The sequence below is a fragment of the Entelurus aequoreus genome, linkage group LG27, assembly GCF_033978785.1.
Source record: "Entelurus aequoreus isolate RoL-2023_Sb linkage group LG27, RoL_Eaeq_v1.1, whole genome shotgun sequence".
NCBI lineage: Eukaryota > Metazoa > Chordata > Actinopteri > Syngnathiformes > Syngnathidae > Entelurus > Entelurus aequoreus.
This window is the reverse complement of record NC_084757.1, coordinates 6,790,948-6,810,496: the sequence shown is the minus strand read 5'-3', so window position 1 is coordinate 6,810,496 and position 19,549 is coordinate 6,790,948. Positions and strand designations below refer to the sequence as shown.

Below are 19,549 nucleotides of genomic sequence, written 5' to 3'. Positions count from 1 at the left end.
CGGGATCAGGGCGGCGTATTTCCCGCCAACGTGGCACACACAGGACGTGTTTTGGGGCTTTGTTCACCCGCGCGGCTGTCTCGCTCAACCCGGAAGTTGTCCAAACAACAGACAAGATGTTGACACGCTTTGATGTCGTGCGTGTTGACCTTTGACCTGCTGCTATCACGTGTTTCCTGCTATGTGGAAGCCTTGGATGAACTTTGACTCCTTGTGCGTGGCTGAGAGGTAAGAAGAAGAAGAACAACAACAAATCGTCTCAAGATGCTATTTTCTTCTTTTTTCCCCTTCTTTGTAGTTTGGTGTTCCTCCACCGGGCGGCGCCGCGACAGTTAAAGTGACTTTCCATGGGGCAACTTAAGAACAGTTGTTGCCTGGCAACCTCAGCTGTGTACTAAGCATGGACTGGAGAGGTCGCCCTCACAGGCACGAGCAGGGTCCTCCAGGGCCCCAGCACCATTACTGGACTCGGCACTACAGCGGTCCTGTCCAGAACCTGGAGACCCCCCTGGATCAGCAGCAACCCCCCAGCAGGTGTGCAGCATGTAAAGAATGCAAGTGTGCTTGTACGTAACAAAGATGGCTGCCGTGTTTCTCCAGGCGAGGATACGACTACCCGGCGTACGCTCCGTGGGACTACGGCGCCACCTACGCGTACCATGACCACTACAACGCAGGTAAGATGGCCGCCCTGCCTTTGTGAGACTGCTAAGCACCACCCTCATCACTTGTTCCTGTGACCGCCAAGACCACCACGCCTCCTGGTGGCCTCAGGAGTCCTGGGGGGCACAGCCAAACTCCTACAGGTGAGGCCACGCCCCCTCTGCAGAACTACCGCATATTAATTGGTTATTTCAAATGCACATCTTGTCACATGACTTCTTCAAAGTCATTCCAAAAGGGCGTCATGTGACCTCAGAGACCAAGCGGAGCGTGCGTCCAAAGACTCCTTAGAAGCTTCCACAGCTTCAGGATTGTGGTGCAGCAGCAACGAGCTGGGTCAGTACATCAACGGGGGCCAACAAGTGGACTCAGGCAAGTGGCACGGTCAAACGTGTTCGCCACGCGGCGGCCATCTTGACTGGAAGTCTGCGCCCCACACAGGTCCCAGTTGCCCGGCGGCTCCTCTCAAGTTCTGCAGCCCTCACGCCGTGGCCAGCTTTGGACCCGCGGGTCAGCTGGTGAGGGTGACGCCCGGGCGCTGGGCACAAGACCACCTGAGCCACGTGGAGATTCACAGTCTGGAGGTAACGTGATGTGTTACTATGGTTGCGGGGTTTTTGGTGTCAAATCCCATCTTTTTAGTGGCCGTTCACATTGTGGGCTTTTACTAATGTGAATGCAATGTGACCAGCATGCACTGCAGTGTTTACTAATGTGAATGCAATGTGACCAGCATGCACTGCAGTGTTTACTAATGTGAATGCAATGTGACCCGCATGCACTGCAGTGTTTACTAATGTGAATGCAATGTGACCCGCATGCACTGCAGTGTTTACTAATGTGAATGCAATGTGACCCGCATGCACTGCAGTGTTTACTAATGTGAATGCAATGTGACCCACATGCACTGCAGTGTTTACTAATGTGAATGCAATGTGACCCGCATGCACTGCAGTGTTTACTAATGTGAATGTAATGTGACCCGCATGCACTGCAGTGTTTACTAATGTGAATGCAATGTGACCCGCATGCACTGCAGTGTTTACTAATGTGAATGCAATGTGACCCGCATGCACTGCAGTGTTTACTAATGTGAATGCAATGTGACCCGCATGCACTGCAGTGTTTACTAATGTGAATGCAATGTGACCCGCATGCACTGCAGTGTTTACTAATGTGAATGCAATGTGACCCGCATGCACTGCAGTGTTTACTAATGTGAATGCAATGTGACCCGCATGCACTGCAGTGTTTACTAATGTGAATGCAATGTGACCCGCATGCACTGCAGTGTTTACTAATGTGAATGCAATGTGACCCGCATGCACTGCAGTGTTTACTAATGTGAATGCAATGTGACCCGCATGCACTGCAGTGTTTACTAATGTGAATGCAATGTGACCCGCATGCACTGCAGTGTTTACAGAAGTAAACATGGCTTCAATTGCAGGTGATTTCAAAAATCTACTACTCTGCTTGCATGTCAGCAGACTGGGGTAGATCCTGCTGAAATCTATGTATTGAATGAATAGAGAATCCTTTTGAATCGGGAAAATATCGTTTTTGAATCGAGAACCGCGTTGAATCGGGGGAAAAAATAAATTTTGAATCGAATCGTGACCCCAAGAATCAATATTGAATCGAATCGTGGGACACCCAAAGATTCACAGCCCTAATATATATATATATATATATATATATATATATATATATATATATATATATATATATATATATATGTATATATATATACACACAATTAGATAGCCCAGCCCCTGGACAAATTTGTTTAACCCAATGTGGCCCCCAAAACAAAAACTTTGGGGACCCCTGATGTTGACAATTAGGGCGTGAATAAATTCATATTGACGCTAATAATAGCCTACGTTTTTCTTTTCATTACAAATTTGAACTGCAACGGCAATTTCATTGAAAACAAGAAAGTGAAAAGTACAACAATAATAGTCGTGCTTGACTACTTAGTACAGTAGTGGGAGCATTATATGATGGTTAGTACAGTAGTGGGAGCATTATATGATGGTTAGTACAGTAGTGGGAGCATTATATGATGGCTAGTACAGTAGTGGGAGCATTATATGATGGCTAGTACAGTAGTGGGAGCATTATATGATGGCTAGTACAGTAGTGGGAGCATTATATGATGGTTAGTACAGTAGTGGGAGCATTATATGATGGCTAGTACAGTAGTGGGAGCATTATATGATGGCTAGTACAGTAGTGGGAGCATTATATGATGGTTAGTACAGTAGTGGGAGCATTATATGATGGTTAGTACAGTAGTGGGAGCATTATATGATGGTTAGTACAGTAGTGGGAGCATTATATGATGGTTAGTACAGTAGTGGGAGCATTATATGATGGTTAGTACAGTAGTGGGAGCATTATATGATGGTTAGTACAGTAGTGGGAGCATTATATGATGGTTAGTACAGTAGTGGGAGCATTATATGATGGTTAGTACAGTAGTGGGAGCATTATATGATGGCTAGTACAGTAGTGGGAGCATTATATGATGGTTAGTACAGTAGTGGGAGCATTATATGATGGTTAGTACAGTAGTGGGAGCATTATTTGATATTTAAATCGGTGTTTCAAAACTTCGACACGGCCATCAAGTTATGCAACTGGTAGCTTTTTCTCGACGTAGCAGCTCATTTTTTCAACAAAACATCGGCTCTTTGCATTTCTGCACTTGGCGATCCACTCCAGCAGCACTGAGAGCGGACTCAGCCAAACCACCTCCAGGTAATGTTGCAATTTTTACAATGCCAACAAAGAAATGGACTAAAAAACAAACCGCTTCAACGTGAGTAAAGTATGGCTTCATTTTTCCTCAAACGCACTAGCGTGATTCTTATACACGTTAGCTTTGCTATTGACATGCTACCGATTTCACTTTTTCATTTCAACGCCTTCAAATTTGTGACTGAAAAGCACAACTAAAATGCACGTTACAATGGCACAGCTGCTGCGTAATTGGTGCAATACTTGCACTGTTACTACTTTGTAGGGCGCAACACGAGACTGCAGGGACTGAAATGACCAACACACCATGAGCCAGACGCTAGTCTTGGACCAGACGCTGGTCTTGGACTTGCAAGCTAGTGTCTGTCACATGTCACATGTCACATGTCACATGTGATCATGACTCAGGACACAACAACAAGACAGCTGCTGTCAGCATCGTCCCTTTTATAAATGATTTTATTATCCAAACCAATCAATTATTCATCAACACAGAAAAATACCAAAAATTGGTAGCGTTGATTAGCGGTAGAATATCGACTCAGATGTCAACGGGAGCCATCCCTAATTAGATCCTATTCTATGTTCATTTATTTGTGTTTGTTAGGTCCTCCTGAGCAAGACCCAGGAACAGCAGGAGATGAGGAACTTTCCAGGACCTTTAACTCGGTACCGACCGCCTGGCAAAGCCCAGGTCGCCCATCAGGTTCCATAATCCAACGCTTTTATTTTTAGGGAGGGCTTGCACAAAGTGGACGCCATTGACTTTGCCCGCCAGAGGGCGCTAGCCTGCAGCAAAGATGACGACGTGCAGGACAGGAGCTCTGCTGCCCTCTTGTGGAACATCCTGGTATTGCTGTGCAGGCAGAACGGCGTAAGAGACTTATATTGCCCGCGACGTCCAAAAAAAGAAGTTAATTTCCCTCAAGCCGCTCTCTTTTTCCAGCAAATAGTCGGCTCCGATGTGGCGGAGCTGCTGATGGCGGGATGGCGCTCGGACGGAAGCGTCGCGCCCGCCGATGTGGCGCTTATCGACTTCAGTGAGGACAATGTCGCCCAGGCGCCTCCGAGCCTGGGAGACGACCTCCTGACGGGAAGCTGGAGTGCGGAGATGTCTAAGAAAAGTCTGCACGGCTACACTCAGCTGCTATTGGCCGGGAGGAAGAAGGTCCCGCCCCGCCTTCGTTGTCATGTGACCTTAAACGATGACATGACTTTTGCTGTGTGCTTCACAGGAGGCTCTCGAGTCGGCTATGGGCGGCGGCCTGTGGGGACACGCCCTCTTCCTAGCCAGCAAAATGGACGCGAGGTCCTACACCACCGTGCTGGACAGGTGAGCGGCTGATTGGAGGACGCCGTGCAGGTGTACTCCTCCTGTCTCCTTTGTGCACGTTTGCCAATCCCGTTACCCACGGCAACGAGAGGCGGTCCTCAGACTGGGAAGTGTCACGTGACCAGGTGTTGTACGGCAGGTTCACCGGGCAGGTGAGCGCCGCCGACCCGCTCCAGACCCTCTTCCAGCTGCTGTCAGGCAGGATCCCAGCCGTCGCCACGGTAACACGCGCGTACACAACCTCGCCTAGACGTGATCTGGTGTCTCCATGTCGCCATCGTGTCGTCACGCAGTGCTTTGGCGGTCTCGACCGGGCCAACTGGCGTCCTCACCTGGCCGTGATGCTGTCCAACGAGACAGGAGACCCCACCCTCCGGCGGCGAGCCGTGGTCGCCATGGGAGACACGCTAGGTAAGATCCTGACCGGCGGCGGTTGTCCTTCCGGACACTGACTCTGGTCCACGCGCAGCCTCCCGAGGCCTGCTGCACGCCGCCCACGTCTGCTACCTGACGAGCGGCGTTCCTTTCGGCGCCTTCGGCGAGACGACGGCCAGGATGGTCCTGCTGGGCCGTAGCCACAAGTGAGCCGCGACGCCAACGGGAAGGCTTGACCCGTTTGTGCGCTCACTTCCTGTTTGTCTCCTTCAGGGACACCTTTCGGCGCTTCGCCTCCGACGCCGCCATCCGCCGCACCGAAATATACGAGTACTGCCGGACGCTCGGCGCCAAACACTTTTCCATCCCGTCCTTCCAGGTAGGAGACAGTGAGAGTTTTCTCCGAGATGTTTTCTCCAAGACGTTTCACTGAAGAACTGTGTCCCAAAACCAACTTGTTGTCCAGGTCTTCAAGTTTCTGTACGCAACTCGTCTTCTGGATTGTGGACTGGCTTGTCCGGCGTTCCACTACTGCGAGGTTGTGGGCCGGACCCTCCTCACGCAGCCAGGAGGCTTCCGTGTTCTGACGGAGGAGCTCATCAAGGTGCTCTTCGCGGGTTTGGACTTTCAATAAGTGCTTCTTTGACGTGAACCAAAGAAAGAACCTGAAAGCTCCTCCTCCTCCTCCTCCTCCTCCTCCTCCTCCTCCACAGCTGGCCGAGCGCCTCACACACATAGAAGGTCCAATCAGTGCGGAGCCAAGATGGCTGACAGAACTGCGGTCCAGACTCCATCGTTTACTGGCGAGTTCACTTTTATTGGATGACTTTCTTTATTACATTTGAATGCATGAAACTACCTTTTCTCATTGAAAAGACTTTCTAGTTCTATGTCAGCTAAATAGCAGGTCTTTGTTCAGATCACTAATAATGATCATTTCAAATAATATGTATTTCAATTAAAAATTGTTAATATTTTACAACAAATAAAATAAAAAACATATATACAGGTGAAACTCAAAAATAGGAGGTCTTTGTTCAGGGTAATATGCATTTATTTGATTATTAAATCATTAATAAATAAATGATAAATCTTATTTAATTTTAAATAAAACACTATTTTTCATTTAATTACATATTATTTAAAATGTATTTATTATTTTATTACATACATAAAAAATAAAATAAAAAACATATACAGGTGAAACTCAAAAATAGGAGGTCTTTGTTCAGGGTAATATGCATTTATTTGATTATTAAATCATTAATAAATAAAGATTAAAGTACCAATGATTGTCACACACACACTAGATGTGGTAAAATTTGTCCTCTGCATTTGTCCCATCCCCTTGGGGAGCAGTGGGCAGCAGCGGCGCCGCGCCCGGGAATCATTTTGGAGATTTAACCCCCAACTCCAACCCTTGATGCTGAGTGCCAAGCAGGGAGGTTATGGGTCCCATTTTTATAGTCTTTGGTATGACTCGGCTGGGATTTGAACTCCAACCTACCCATCTCAGGGCGGACACTCTAATAAATCTTATTTAATTTTAAATAAAACACTATTTTTCATTTAATTACATACTATTTAAAATGTATTTATTATTTTATTACATACGTAAAAAATTAAATAAAAAACATATATACAGGTGAAACTCAAAAATAGGAGGTCTTTGTTCAGGGTAATATGCATTTATTTGATTATTAAATCATTAATAAATAAATGATAAATCTTATTTAATTTTAAATAAAACACTATTTTTCATTTAATTACATATTATTTGAAATGTATTTATTATTTTATTACATACGTAAAAAATTAAATAAAAAACATATATACAGGTGAAATTCAAAAATAGGAGGTCTTTGTTCAGGGTAATATGCATTTATTTGATTATTAAATCATTAATAAATACATGATGAATCTTATTTAATTTGAAATAAAACACTATTTTTCATTTAATTACATATTATTTAAAATGTATTTATTATTCTATTACATACGTAAAAAATAAAATAAAAAACCTACATACAGGTGAAACTCAAAAAAAGAGAATATTGTGTGAAGGTTTGTTTACACCAGCGATGACATTCACAAGGTGGAAGTCAAATATGACAAACTATTAACATGCAACTCAAGCCTTCTTTTTGATATCATTTTGACCATTATGGCTTATGCAAATCTCAAGTTTGAACATTTCAGGTCATTTTCAGTTTTTAAAAACTGCAAACAATGATGATCAAAATTCTAACAAATAAAAGCTTGACATATTTTACTTTGTTTTGGGTTGTCTCGATACCAGTATTTTGGTATTGGTACCAAAATGTTTTTCGATACTTTGCTTAATAAAGGGGACCACAAAAAATGTCATTATTGGCTTTATTGTAAAAAAAATCTTAAGAGTACATGAAACATATGTTTATTATTGTCATTTAGTCCTTCAATAAAATAGTGACAACTTGTCTTTTAGTAGTAAGTAAACAAACAAAGACTCCTAATTAGTCGTATGCAGTAACATATTGTGTCATTTATACACCTATTATTTTCTACACATTATGAGGGACAAACTGTAAAAATGGATTATTAATCTACTTGTTCATTTACTGTTAATATCTGCTTATTTTCTGTTTGAACATGTTCTATCTACACTTCTGTTCAAATGTAATAATCACTTATTCTTCTCTTCTTTGATACTTGACATTAGTTTTGGATGATACCACACATTTAGGTATGGATCCGATACCAAGTAGTTACAGGATCATACATTGGTCATCATTATAAATAACTGAGTTTATAAACATAATATACATTTTTTTTTTAAATGAAAAAAGATTTTGTGATGCTAAAAAAATATTGCTGCAATCATAGTAGTATCGACTAGATACGCTCTTGTACTTGGTATCATTACAGTGGATGTCAGGTGTAGATCCACCCATGGCATTTGTTTACATTGTGACGGCGGTGAGCTATTGTATCCTCCTACGGTGTGTAGTGAAACATGTTTAGCTATTCCTCGTCCTGCAGTGATAATGGTATTTGTACGAAATGTACTTTATTTCTCACCATGGAGACCAGGATTAGTGATTTAGAAGTAGCTAAAACACTGCAGATGGACGTTAGCCGCTAGCTAGTTAGCCATGTGTTAAAGCATCTCTTCCTGAGGGTGTTTCAGTGTTATAACTTCACCTTTATCTTGACTTTTTACACCAAAATGCGTCCATTCTCCCTTTTCTGTCTACACACTGTGTCTGCTTGTAAGTACTCTGTGTGTGTGCGCTGCCCAACATGCTCCTCTGCTTTTCTGTCTACACACTGTGTCTGCTTGTAAGTACTCTGTGTGTGTGCGCTGCCCAACATGCTCCTCTGCTTTTCTGTCTACACACTGTGTCTGCTTGTAAGTACTCTGTGTGTGTGCGCTGCCCAACATGCTCCTAAAACCAGCAATGTCATGACTTGACGACGACGCGCCGTCATGCCCGTTTAAAAAAAAAAAAGGGAGGGAGGGGGGGGGGGCAGGGACCGGTACTTTTTAGAGGAGATATAGTACTGAATATGATTTATTAGTATTGCAGTACTATACTAGTACCGGTATACCGTACAACACTACTTTCTATGGAATGATATTAATTTCACATTTGAAGTTGAAATACTGAAAAGGACTTTTACACGTTTGTAAAATGTTTTGACTTTCACCTGTATTTTTTTTGGTACATTATGTGTATTAAATGACAAGTTTTAATACCTTTGCGCAGACTTTAGGCCAGACGTGTCCAAAGTTCCCGGACCGCAGCTCAAGTTTTGATGACCGACAGCGCATTGCCGATAAAAAAATCAAACAAAAAAAAATGACAGTAAAAATGTAAGAAAAATCATTTTTTTGTCCGTTTTTAGCTTTGCAAAATTAAAAGAAAATATCAAATTGCATGCGTAAAAGTTGCAATGTTTTGAGGGTTATATTTTTTGAATAACTTGTTGATTTTATGGATGTGTTATCAACGTTTTAAGTGTCGCTTGTAGCCTTAACTTTAAATAGAAGCCGAGGGTTTCGCCAAAAAGATTTAACATAGACATTATTGTCAAGGTCAAAGGACTACTGTTTGAATTGATTATAACTAATAATAGTCATTTGTATTATGATTGCAGAAGGAAACGCCACCGAAGGCTCTCTTAGTGTCCGCTGTTTGCTCCGTCGTCCACAAGTTGCAGACATTCTCCTTGTGTGTTTTACGCTTGTAAAGTTTGTCCATCTTAAACATTCATTTATGTTCCAACACATTTACGTTAGGAGTGAACCCTTGAAAGTGATCTATAGTGCTATAGATGATAGGTTGGAGGGTATAGCGCTACTAGTATAGTATCACGGTACTAATGAATCAAAAACGGTACTATACTCTGTTTGAAAAGTACCAGTTCCCCATATTTTTTTTTTACAGACATGACAGCGCGTCGTCACGTGGTGACATTGCTGGTTTTAGGAGCATGTTGGGCAGCGCACACACACAGAGTACTTACAAGCAGACACAGTGTGTAGACAGAAAAGCAGAGGAGCATGTTGGGCAGCGCACACACACAGAGTACTTACAAGCAGACACAGTGTGTAGACAGAAAAGGGAGAATGGTGTAAAAAGTCAAGATAAAGGTGAAGTTATAACACTGAAACACCCTCAGGAAGAGCTGCTTTAAGACATGGCTAACATCCATCCACAGTGTTTTAGCTACTTCTAAATCACTAATCCTGGTCTCCATGGCGACAAATAAAGTAAGTTTCTTACAAGTATCATTATCACTGGAGGACGAGGAATAGCTAAACATGCTTCACTACACAGCGTAGGACGATACAATAGCTCACCGCCGTCACAATGTAAACAAACGCCATGGGTGGATCTACACCTGACATCCACTGTAATGATACCAAGTACAGGAGCGTATCTAGTCGATACTACTATGATTAAATCATTATTTTACTTTTTTTAAACTTCATATTATGTTTATAAAGTCAGTAAATATGTCCCTGCACACATGAGGACTTTGAATATGACCAATGTATGATCCTGTAACTACTTGGTATCACATCCATACCTAAATGTGTGGTATCATCCAAAACTAATGTCAAGTATCAAAGAAGAGAAGAATAAGTGATTATTACATTTGAACAGAAGTGTAGATAGAACATGTTCAAATAGAAAATAAGCAGATATTAACAGGAAATGAACAAGTGGATTAATAATCAATTTTTACAGTTTGTCCCTCATAATGTGTACAAAATAATAGGTGTATAAATGACACAATATGTTACTGCATACGTCAGCAGACTAATTAGGAGTCTTTGTTTGTTTACTTACTACTAAAAGACAAGTTGTCTAGTATGTTCAACATCTTAAATAAAGACTAAATTGCAATAAAAAACATATTTTTAATGCACCCTAAGATTTTTTTGTGGTCCCCTTTATTTAGAAAAGTTTCAAAATACATTTTGGTACCATTACCCAAATTTTGGTATCGAGACAACCCTAGTAGATGACAGACGAAAGATTATCATCACACTTCAACATCTCTTACATGTGAATGCTGCCTCTTTGCTAGGTCATCATTGCGAATGACAATCTGTTCTCTCAAATGAAGTTGAATTGAATATATAAAAAGTATAAGTAAAAAAGTATGTACTGCATTACCCAGAATGCACTGCGTCCTAGACAGGAAACCGTTGTTACACGATGCTTGGTCTACTCAAGGAAACAAACATTAGACAGATGAGATGACGCAAGGAGACAAGTTGGATTGGCCAAAATGGCGCTGAAGTTGTAGTCTATAATTCTCAAAGATTGGTTAAATTAGCATGAAATGGTGCGATGACGACATGGTCATGTGTTGTGGGTCCAGAAGGAAGGTTCTGACAGGACTGAGGTCCAACATCCTCAAGCTGAAGAACACGTCAGCAAGTTCTCAGGTAGCGCTTCAACTTTGGGCCACTAGGGGGCATCGTTGCTGCTTCCAAAAACAATCAGGACTTGTTCCCAACAGAACCTGACACCAGCGCAGGAGCAGAACCTCCTCACGGCAGCAGAACCCCGGGTGGACACGCTTTGGGACAAAAGTCGTCCTGGAATGTCGAAGGACGTCAGGGATGGTAAAAAACAAAGGTGTAGAATTCCTGTAGCGCCAACAAAGACATAACTTGTATTTTCTCTGCAGGACTCAAAGTCCTCACACCTACCCAGCATCCTGGGACCCACAGAACACACTCGGTGCTGGTGTGGACCGCATCACCTGGGACCCACAGAACACACTTGGTGCTGGTGTGGACCGCATCACCTGGGACCCACAGAACACACTTGGTGCTGGTGTGGACCGCATCACCTGGGACCCACAGAACACACTTGGTGCTGGTGTGGACCGCATCACCTATGACCCACAGAACACACTTGGTGCTGGTGTGGACCGCATCACCTGGGACCCACAGAACACACTCGGTGCTGGTGTGGACCGCATCACCTGGGACCCACAGAACACACTTGGTGCTGGTGTGGACCGCATCACCTATGACCCACAGAACACACTTGGTGCTGGTGTGGACCGCATCACCTGGGACCCACAGAACACACTTGGTGCTGGTGTGGACCGCATCACCTGGGACCCACAGAACACACTCGGTGCTGGTGTGGACCGCATCACCTGGGACCCACAGAACACACTCGGTGCTGGTGTGGACCGCATCACCTGGGACCCACAGAACACACTTGGTGCTGGTGTGGACCGCATCACCTGGGACCCACAGAACACACTCGGTGCTGGTGTGGACCGCATCACCTGGGACCCACAGAACACACTTGGTGCTGGTGTGGACCGCATCACCTGGGACCCACAGAACACACTCGGTGCTGGTGTGGACCGCATCACCTGGGACCCACAGAACACACTTGGTGCTGGTGTGGACCGCATCACCTGGGACCCACAGAACACACTCGGTGCTGGTGTGGACCGCATCACCTGGGACCCACAGAACACACTTGGTGCTGGTGTGGACCGCATCACCTGGGACCCACAGAACACACTTGGTGCTGGTGTGGACCGCATCACCTGGGACCCACAGAACACACTTGGTGCTGGTGTGGACCGCATCACCTGGGACCCACAGAACACACTTGGTGCTGGTGTGGACCGCATCACCTGGGACCCACAGAACACACTTGGTGCTGGTGTGGACCGCATCACCTGGGACCCACAGAACACACTTGGTGCTGGTGTGGACCGCATCTCACCTCAGGAAAGTGGGCCGTCCTTACCAGTACAGCGTGAGTGTCATGTCATGTTTATTATGGGATGTTTATTATGGGATGTTTATGCAGCGAAATCACTGCCAAAAACTCCACAAACACGCAAAAATTTTTGACTCCCACACAATAATACGCAAGTAAAAACAACTATTTTCCTAAACAAAACAAAGAAAGTAAAAAATCTATTTTCTGTAAGCAAAAATACAATTCGGAAGTATAAAAACTATTTTCTGCAAGTAAAAAAACAAAAACGTCTGCCAAAAAGAAGAAGTAGCAGTGTGGGGAGTAAAATGGCGGACAGAAGAGAGTGACACAAGCTCAACCTGTAAGTTAACCTGTAAGATTTCCCGACAAAACCCGAAAATGGCAGAAAATTAATTTTTTTCCGGAAAATAAAGTACGCTAAATGTCGTAAGGGAGTAAATACCCTTACAGAAAAATGTCAAAAACTGTCTTGCTTCAGCAGCACAATACTGGTGCTTTAAATTAGAGATGTCCGATAATATCGGTCTGCTGATATTATCGGACGATAAATGCGTTAAAATGTAATATCGGAAATTATCGGTATCTGTTTTTTTATTATCAGTATCGGGGTTTTTATTTTTTTTATTATTTTTTTTTAAATCCACATAAAAAACACAAGATACACTTACAATTAGTGCACCAACCCAAAAAACCTCCCTCCCCCATTTACACTCATTCACACAAAAGGGTTGTTTCTTTGTGTTATTAATATTCTGCTTCCTACATTATATATCAATATATATCAATACAGTCTGCAAGGGATACAGTCCGTAAGCACACATGATTGTGCGTGCTGCTGCTCCACTAATAGTACTAACCTTTAACACTTCATTTTACTCATTTTCATTCATTACTAGTTTCTATGTAACTGTTTTTATATTGTTTTACTTTCTTTTTTATTCAAGATAATGTTTTTAATTTATTTATCTTATTTTATTTGATTCATTTTTTTAAAAAGTACCTTATCTTCACCATACCTGGTTGTCCAAATTAGGCATAATAATGTGTTAATTCCACGACTGTATATATCGGTTGATATCGGTATCGGTAATTAAAGAGTTGGACAATATCGGCATATCGGATATCGGCAAAAAGCCATTATCGGACATCCCTACTTTAAATGTAGATGTCTCAAAACTACATCAGGAGTCCCGACAAAACCCGGAAATGGCAGAATTTATTTATTTTTTTGCTAAACTTTTTCCCGCTAAAATGTCGTAAGGGGGCACCCTTACACAACAATAACAAAAACTGTGTAGTTGTAGGAGATGTTGTTGTAGGAGATGTTGTTGTAGGAGATGTTGTTGTAGGAGATGTTGTTGTAGGTGCTGTTGTTGTAGGAGATGTTGTTGTAGGTGCTGTTGTTGTAGGAGATGTTGTTGTAGGAGATGTTGTTGTAGGAGATGTTGTTGTAGGAGATGTTGTTGTAGGAGATGTTGTTGTAGGAGATGTTGTTGTAGGAGATGTTGTTGTAGGTGATGTTGTTGTAGGAGATGTTGTTGTAGGAGATGTTGTTGTAGGAGATGTTGTTGTAGGAGATGTTGTTGTAGGAGATGTTGTTGTAGGAGATGTTGTTGTAGGAGATGTTGTTGTAGGTGATGTTGTTGTAGGAGATGTTGTTGTAGGTGATGTTGTTGTAGGAGATGTTGTTGTAGGAGATGTTGTTGTAGGAGATGTTGTTGTAGGTGCTGTTGTTGTAGGAGATGTTGTTGTAGGAGATGTTGTTGTAGGTGCTGTTGTTGTAGGAGATGTTGTTGTAGGTGATGTTGTTGTAGGAGATGTTGTTGTAGGAGATGTTGTTGTAGGAGATGTTGTTGTAGGTGCTGTTGTTGTAGGAGATGTTGTTGTAGGAGATGTTGTTGTAGGTGCTGTTGTTGTAGGAGATGTTGTTGTAGGAGATGTTGTAGGACAGGGGTGGGCAATTAATTTTTACCAGGGGCCGCATGAGCAACCCGAGCACTGCTGGAGGGCCACATCGACAATATTTCAATTAAATTTTGCTCAATATTATTTTTGATATATACCGTAAGATACATAATAATTATAATAATAATAATTCATAATAATAGTAATACTTCAACATAGTGTGTGTAACAGCATTCCATGACTAATATAAATAAATTAACATTAATAATAAATGACAGTAAAATAAGCACACGTATGACTAAGGAGTCATAGTGTAACTTTGTGTGGTGTTTGAGTTGTCCGACTTTTTGTGTGGCCATAAACGCACCAGTGGTTTAGTGCTATGCGTGTTGGTGACAGATGACAAGTTGCTTTTGGCCTGGTTTGTACGGCAGAAAATGACTAGTTTTTCCAGATAGAATTGTTTTACTTATGTTTTTGGTGTGGTTATGTCCGAATATAAACAGTTTTGCTCAATAAAGTGATGGATATAATTCCTGTCCTCGAAGCATCTCGATAGACGTTACAATAATTGAACGGTGTTCAATTGAACGGTGTTGACGAACACCGTTAGGGCCGCTTGTTGTCACTGTCACTCAAAGTTGCATTGCAAAATTACATAGAATAAATATGTTTATTTTGTTTAGAATTCAGATGGGATTTGATTTGGTGCGCGGCATATACTTGCTGCGCGCAGAGGACGCTTGAGCAGTGCGCAATTGCGCAGGCACGCACCTTAGAGGGAACGTTGCTTGGCAGTCCATGTCTTGTTGAAAACACGCCATTCTTCATCAACTTTTCTCTTTTTAGCGTCTCGGGTGTAAAGCGTGCATCACTTGTCGCTGCATGTGCACCTTCACTCGCAGGTTACACACGGACACACGCCCATAAATAATACTTTTCAAAATAAAAGCAGCACAGTTGTATTGCGCGCACGACATAGATGTTTTTTCAACTTTATTTTGTAATTAATGATTGCAGCTGTTCACATTCACTCACAATCACGCACACGCATACGTCCACACGGAAGTAATACAAATAACGATTTTCAAAACAAAAGCAGCACTGTTGTATTGCACACTCGACATAGATACTTTTTTAAATTTATTTTGTAATTTATAATTGGCCTCACGCGGGCCGGACAGGGACGCACAAAGGGCCGGATGCGGCCCGCGGGCCGCAGAATGCCCAGGTCTGTTGTAGGAGATGTTGTTGTAGGAGATGTTGTTGTAGGAGATGTTGTTGTAGGAGATGTTGTTGTAGGAGATGTTGTTGTAGGAGATGTTGTTGTAGGAGATGTTGTTGTAGGAGATGTTGTTGTAGGAGATGTTGTTGTAGGAGATGTTGTTGTAGGAGATGTTGTTGTAGGAGATGTTGTTGTAGGAGATGTTGTTGTAGGACAGGGGTCGGCAACCCGCGGCTCTAGAGCCGCATGCGGCTGTTTAGCGCCGCCCTAGTGGCTCTCTGGAGCTTTTTCAAAAATGTATGAAAAATGGAAAAAGATGAGCGGAAAAAAATATATTTTTTGTTGTAATATGGTTTCTGTAGGAGGACAAACATGACACAAACCTCCCTAATTGTTATAAAGCACACAGTTTATATTAAACATGCTTCACTGATTCGGGTATTTGGCGAGCGCCGTTTTGTCCCACTAATTTTGGCAGTCCTTGAACTCACCTTAGTTTGTGTCCATGTATAACTTTCTCCGACTTTCTAGGACGTGTTTTATGCCACTTCTTTTTCTGTCTCATTTTGTCCACCAAACTTTTAACGTTGTGCGTGAATGCACAAAGGTGAGTTTTGTTGATGTTATTGACTTGTGTGGAGTGCTAATCAGACATATTTGGTCACTGCATGACTGCAAGCTAATCGATGCTAACATGCTATTTAGGCTAGCTATATGTACATATTGCATCATTATGCCTCATTTGTAGCTATATTTGAGCTCATTTAGTTTCCTTTAAGTCCTCTTAATTCAATTGATATCTCATGACACAGTGAGACACACAATCTGTATGTATGGCTTTTAATTTTTTGCGGCTCCAGACAGATTTGTTTTTGTATTTTTGGTCCCAATATGGCTCTTTCAACATTTTGGGTTGCCGACCCCTGTTGTAGGAGATGTTGTTGTAGGAGATGTTGTTGTAGGTGATGTTGTTGTAGGTGCTGTTGTTGTAGGAGATGTTGTTGTAGGAGATGTTGTTGTAGGAGATGTTGTTGTAGGAGATGTTGTTGTAGGAGATGTTGTTGTAGGAGATGTTGTTGTAGGAGATGTTGTTGTAGGTGATGTTGTTGTAGGAGATGTTGTTGTAGGTGCTGTTGTTGTAGGAGATGTTGTTGTAGGAGATGTTGTTGTAGGTGATGTTGTTGTAGGTGCTGTTGTTGTAGGAGATGTTGTTGTAGGAGATGTTGTTGTAGGTGATGTTGTTGTAGGTGCTGTTGTTGTAGGAGATGTTGTTGTAGGAGATGTTGTTGTAGGAGATGTTGTTGTAGGTGATGTTGTTGTAGGAGATGTTGTTGTAGGAGATGTTGTTGTAGGTGATGTTGTTGTAGGAGATGTTGTTGTAGGAGATGTTGTTGTAGGAGATGTTGTTGTAGGAGATGTTGTTGTAGGAGATGTTGTTGTAGGAGATGTTGTTGTAGGAGATGTTGTTGTAGGAGATGTTGTTGTAGGAGATGTTGTTGTAGGAGATGTTGTTGTAGGAGATGTTGTTGTAGGAGATGTTGTTGTAGGAGATGTTGTTGTAGGAGATGTTGTTGTAGGAGATGTTGTTGTAGGTGATGTTGTTGTAGGTGATGTTGTTGTAGGAGATGTTGTTGTAGGAGATGTTGTTGTAGGAGATGTTGTTGTAGGTGATGTTGTTGTAGGAGATGTTGTTGTAGGAGATGTTGTTGTAGGAGATGTTGTTGTAGGTGATGTTGTTGTAGGAGATGTTGTTGTAGGAGATGTTGTTGTAGGAGATGTTGTTGTAGGAGATGTTGTTGTAGGAGATGTCTGAAAACTTCATCAGGAGTTCCGACAAAACCTGAAAATGGAAGAAAATGTGTTTCTTTTTGAAACTTTTTTTGCTAAGATGTGATAAGGAGAACCTTACACATAAAATTAAAACCCATCTTGCTTCAACTGTCCAATCTGGTTCTTTACATGGAGGACATTTTCTTCATCTTTTCTGTAATTCCTGGCGGACGGCACAATGCGCACATAGCAGTAGCTCTGACGCCCTTAAATGGACTCAGCAGCACCACCTGTTGACGTAGAGAGTTACTGGAGTGCCGAGTGAGTGGATTATTCCTGCCAAACGAAGACAATCATTTTTACACTCCTTTCTTTTAATTAAAGAAAATTGTTTTTATGTGTGAATCGTTTTTTTATGAAATGTATTTTTATAGTTGCACTTTTTTTTTTAATTGAATCATTTTTTTTGTACTTGTGAAAAATGGATTGAAGAAAATACTTTTTTCTGCTTGCGAATTGTTTTTTTTTACTTGCAGAAAATGTTTTAGTTTACTTGCAAAGTTGCGAATTGTTTTTTTTGTTGTTGAGGAAAATAGTTTTTATACTCTTGAATCGTTATTTAATTGAAAACAAATGTTTTTATACTTGCAAATATTGTTTTTATAATTAAAATTGTTTTTATATTTGCAATTAACTTTTTATTGAACAAAATATTTATTAAAATGTGTTTTTCTTGCATTTTGTTTTTTTTTAACTGAAGAAAATTCTTTTTATACGTGTGAATAATTTTTGTACTTGCAGAAAATGGATTTTACACTTGCTAATCGTTTTTTTTTAATTAAAGGAAATAATTTATATGCTTGTGAATAGTTTTTTTAATTGAAGAAAATAGTTTTTATACTTGTGAATGGTTTTTATTATGAAATATATGTTTGTAGTTGCGAATCGTTTTTTTAAATGAAGAAAATAGTTTTAGGTTGAGTTTTTCCTTGCCCTGGTGTGGGATGTTGTTGTGGCTTGTGCAGCCCTTTGAGACACTCGTGATTTGGGGCTATATAAGTCAACTTTGATTGATTGATTGATTGATTGATTGATTTGCAAAATTGCGAATTGTTTTTTCTTTGAGTAAAAATGTTTTAATTTGAAAATAATTGTTTTTATACTTGAGAATAATTTTGATTGATTACAATTGTTTTCATATTTGTAATTAACTTTTTTATTGAAGAAAAAAGTTTTTTTACTTGCGGAAAATTGCTTTTATCTTGCAATTGAGTTTTTATACTTGTGAATTGTTTTTTTTTTATAGTTGAGATTTTTTTTTTTAACTGAAGAAAATAGTTTTTATACTAGTCAATCATTTATTTACCTTTTTTTTTTTTTTTCAGCTCTGCCTCCTGGAGTGACGCAGGTAAGGAGTGCTACTAAATGACTACAAAAATGGCCGCCCAGGTGCGGAGCCTTTTACTAAACATGTCTTGGATGTCTGCTTGCCTTTTGGGGGCGGGGCCAGGTGTCAAATGGTTCTTCAGCCAATGAGCGGACCGACCAGCTTTCTTCACAGGTGGGTGGCCACTCCAACAACTTCTTTATCCTCGTCTTAATATTACTTCTATATTTCATAAGCCATCATGTGACCTCAGAGCACAAAGTCTGGATGGTTCCGTGGATGGTTCAAGTCCAAAACTCCAGACATTCAGGAGTGATCGCAGGTGAAGTGAAGTTCCGATCTTGTTTTAGTCACACACACACAATCTCATATCCATTTCCTGTCCTTGCAGGAAGTGACATCATCACCTGACAGTTCTGCTTTATAGCAGGCAGCGAGATTGCACTTGATTATGTTTACCACAGCAGCGATACACACACTTGAAGAAGGTAATCAAAGAATATACACTATATGTACCAATATACAAAGTTGTGTAAATAAAAAGAGAATACAACAAATCCTTTTCAACTTATATTCAATTAAATAGACTGCAAAGACAAGATATTTCATGTTCACACTCAGAAACTAAATAATCATCAACTTAGAATGTAATGGCAGCAACACATTGCAAAAAAAGGCATGTTTACCAGTGTGTTACATGGCCTTTCCTTTTAACAACACTCAGTAAAGGTTTGGGAAGTGAGGAGACACATTTTGGAAGTGGAATTATTTCCCATTCTTGCTTGATGTACAGCTTAAGTTGTTCAACAGTCTCCCTTCTCATATTTTACACGCCACACATTTTCAATGTCTGGACTACAGGCAGGCCA

At 41.5% G+C, this 19,549-nt stretch overlaps 1 protein-coding gene and 1 long non-coding RNA gene across 3 annotated transcripts; both read left to right on the top strand.

Moving 5' to 3' along the window:
* The first annotated feature begins 89 nt into the window (after nucleotides 1–89).
* On the top strand, nucleotides 90–6,023 carry sec16b (SEC16 homolog B, endoplasmic reticulum export factor). The gene is made up of 15 exons (XM_062038455.1): nucleotides 90–228; nucleotides 299–534; nucleotides 601–677; nucleotides 749–806; nucleotides 890–1,247; nucleotides 4,037–4,098; nucleotides 4,165–4,303; nucleotides 4,376–4,597; nucleotides 4,665–4,762; nucleotides 4,902–4,983; nucleotides 5,056–5,173; nucleotides 5,232–5,343; nucleotides 5,411–5,516; nucleotides 5,604–5,741; nucleotides 5,851–6,023. The coding sequence occupies exons 2-15, from the start codon at nucleotides 401–403 to the stop codon at nucleotides 5,980–5,982; spliced, it is 1,836 nt and encodes a 611-aa protein (XP_061894439.1). The 5' UTR covers nucleotides 90–228; nucleotides 299–400; the 3' UTR covers nucleotides 5,983–6,023.
* A 6,270-nt stretch (nucleotides 6,024–12,293) lies between these two features.
* Nucleotides 12,294–19,204, top strand: LOC133644490 (uncharacterized). Of its 2 annotated transcripts, none has more exons than XR_009824769.1 (5): nucleotides 12,294–12,426; nucleotides 18,679–18,701; nucleotides 18,804–18,854; nucleotides 18,934–19,002; nucleotides 19,072–19,204. It is a non-coding gene; the product is annotated as an uncharacterized LOC133644490 (long non-coding RNA). The 2 variants fall into 2 exon arrangements; XR_009824770.1 differs by lacking the exon at nucleotides 12,294–12,426 and adding an exon at nucleotides 16,010–16,130.
* The last annotated feature ends 345 nt before the right edge of the window (nucleotides 19,205–19,549 follow it).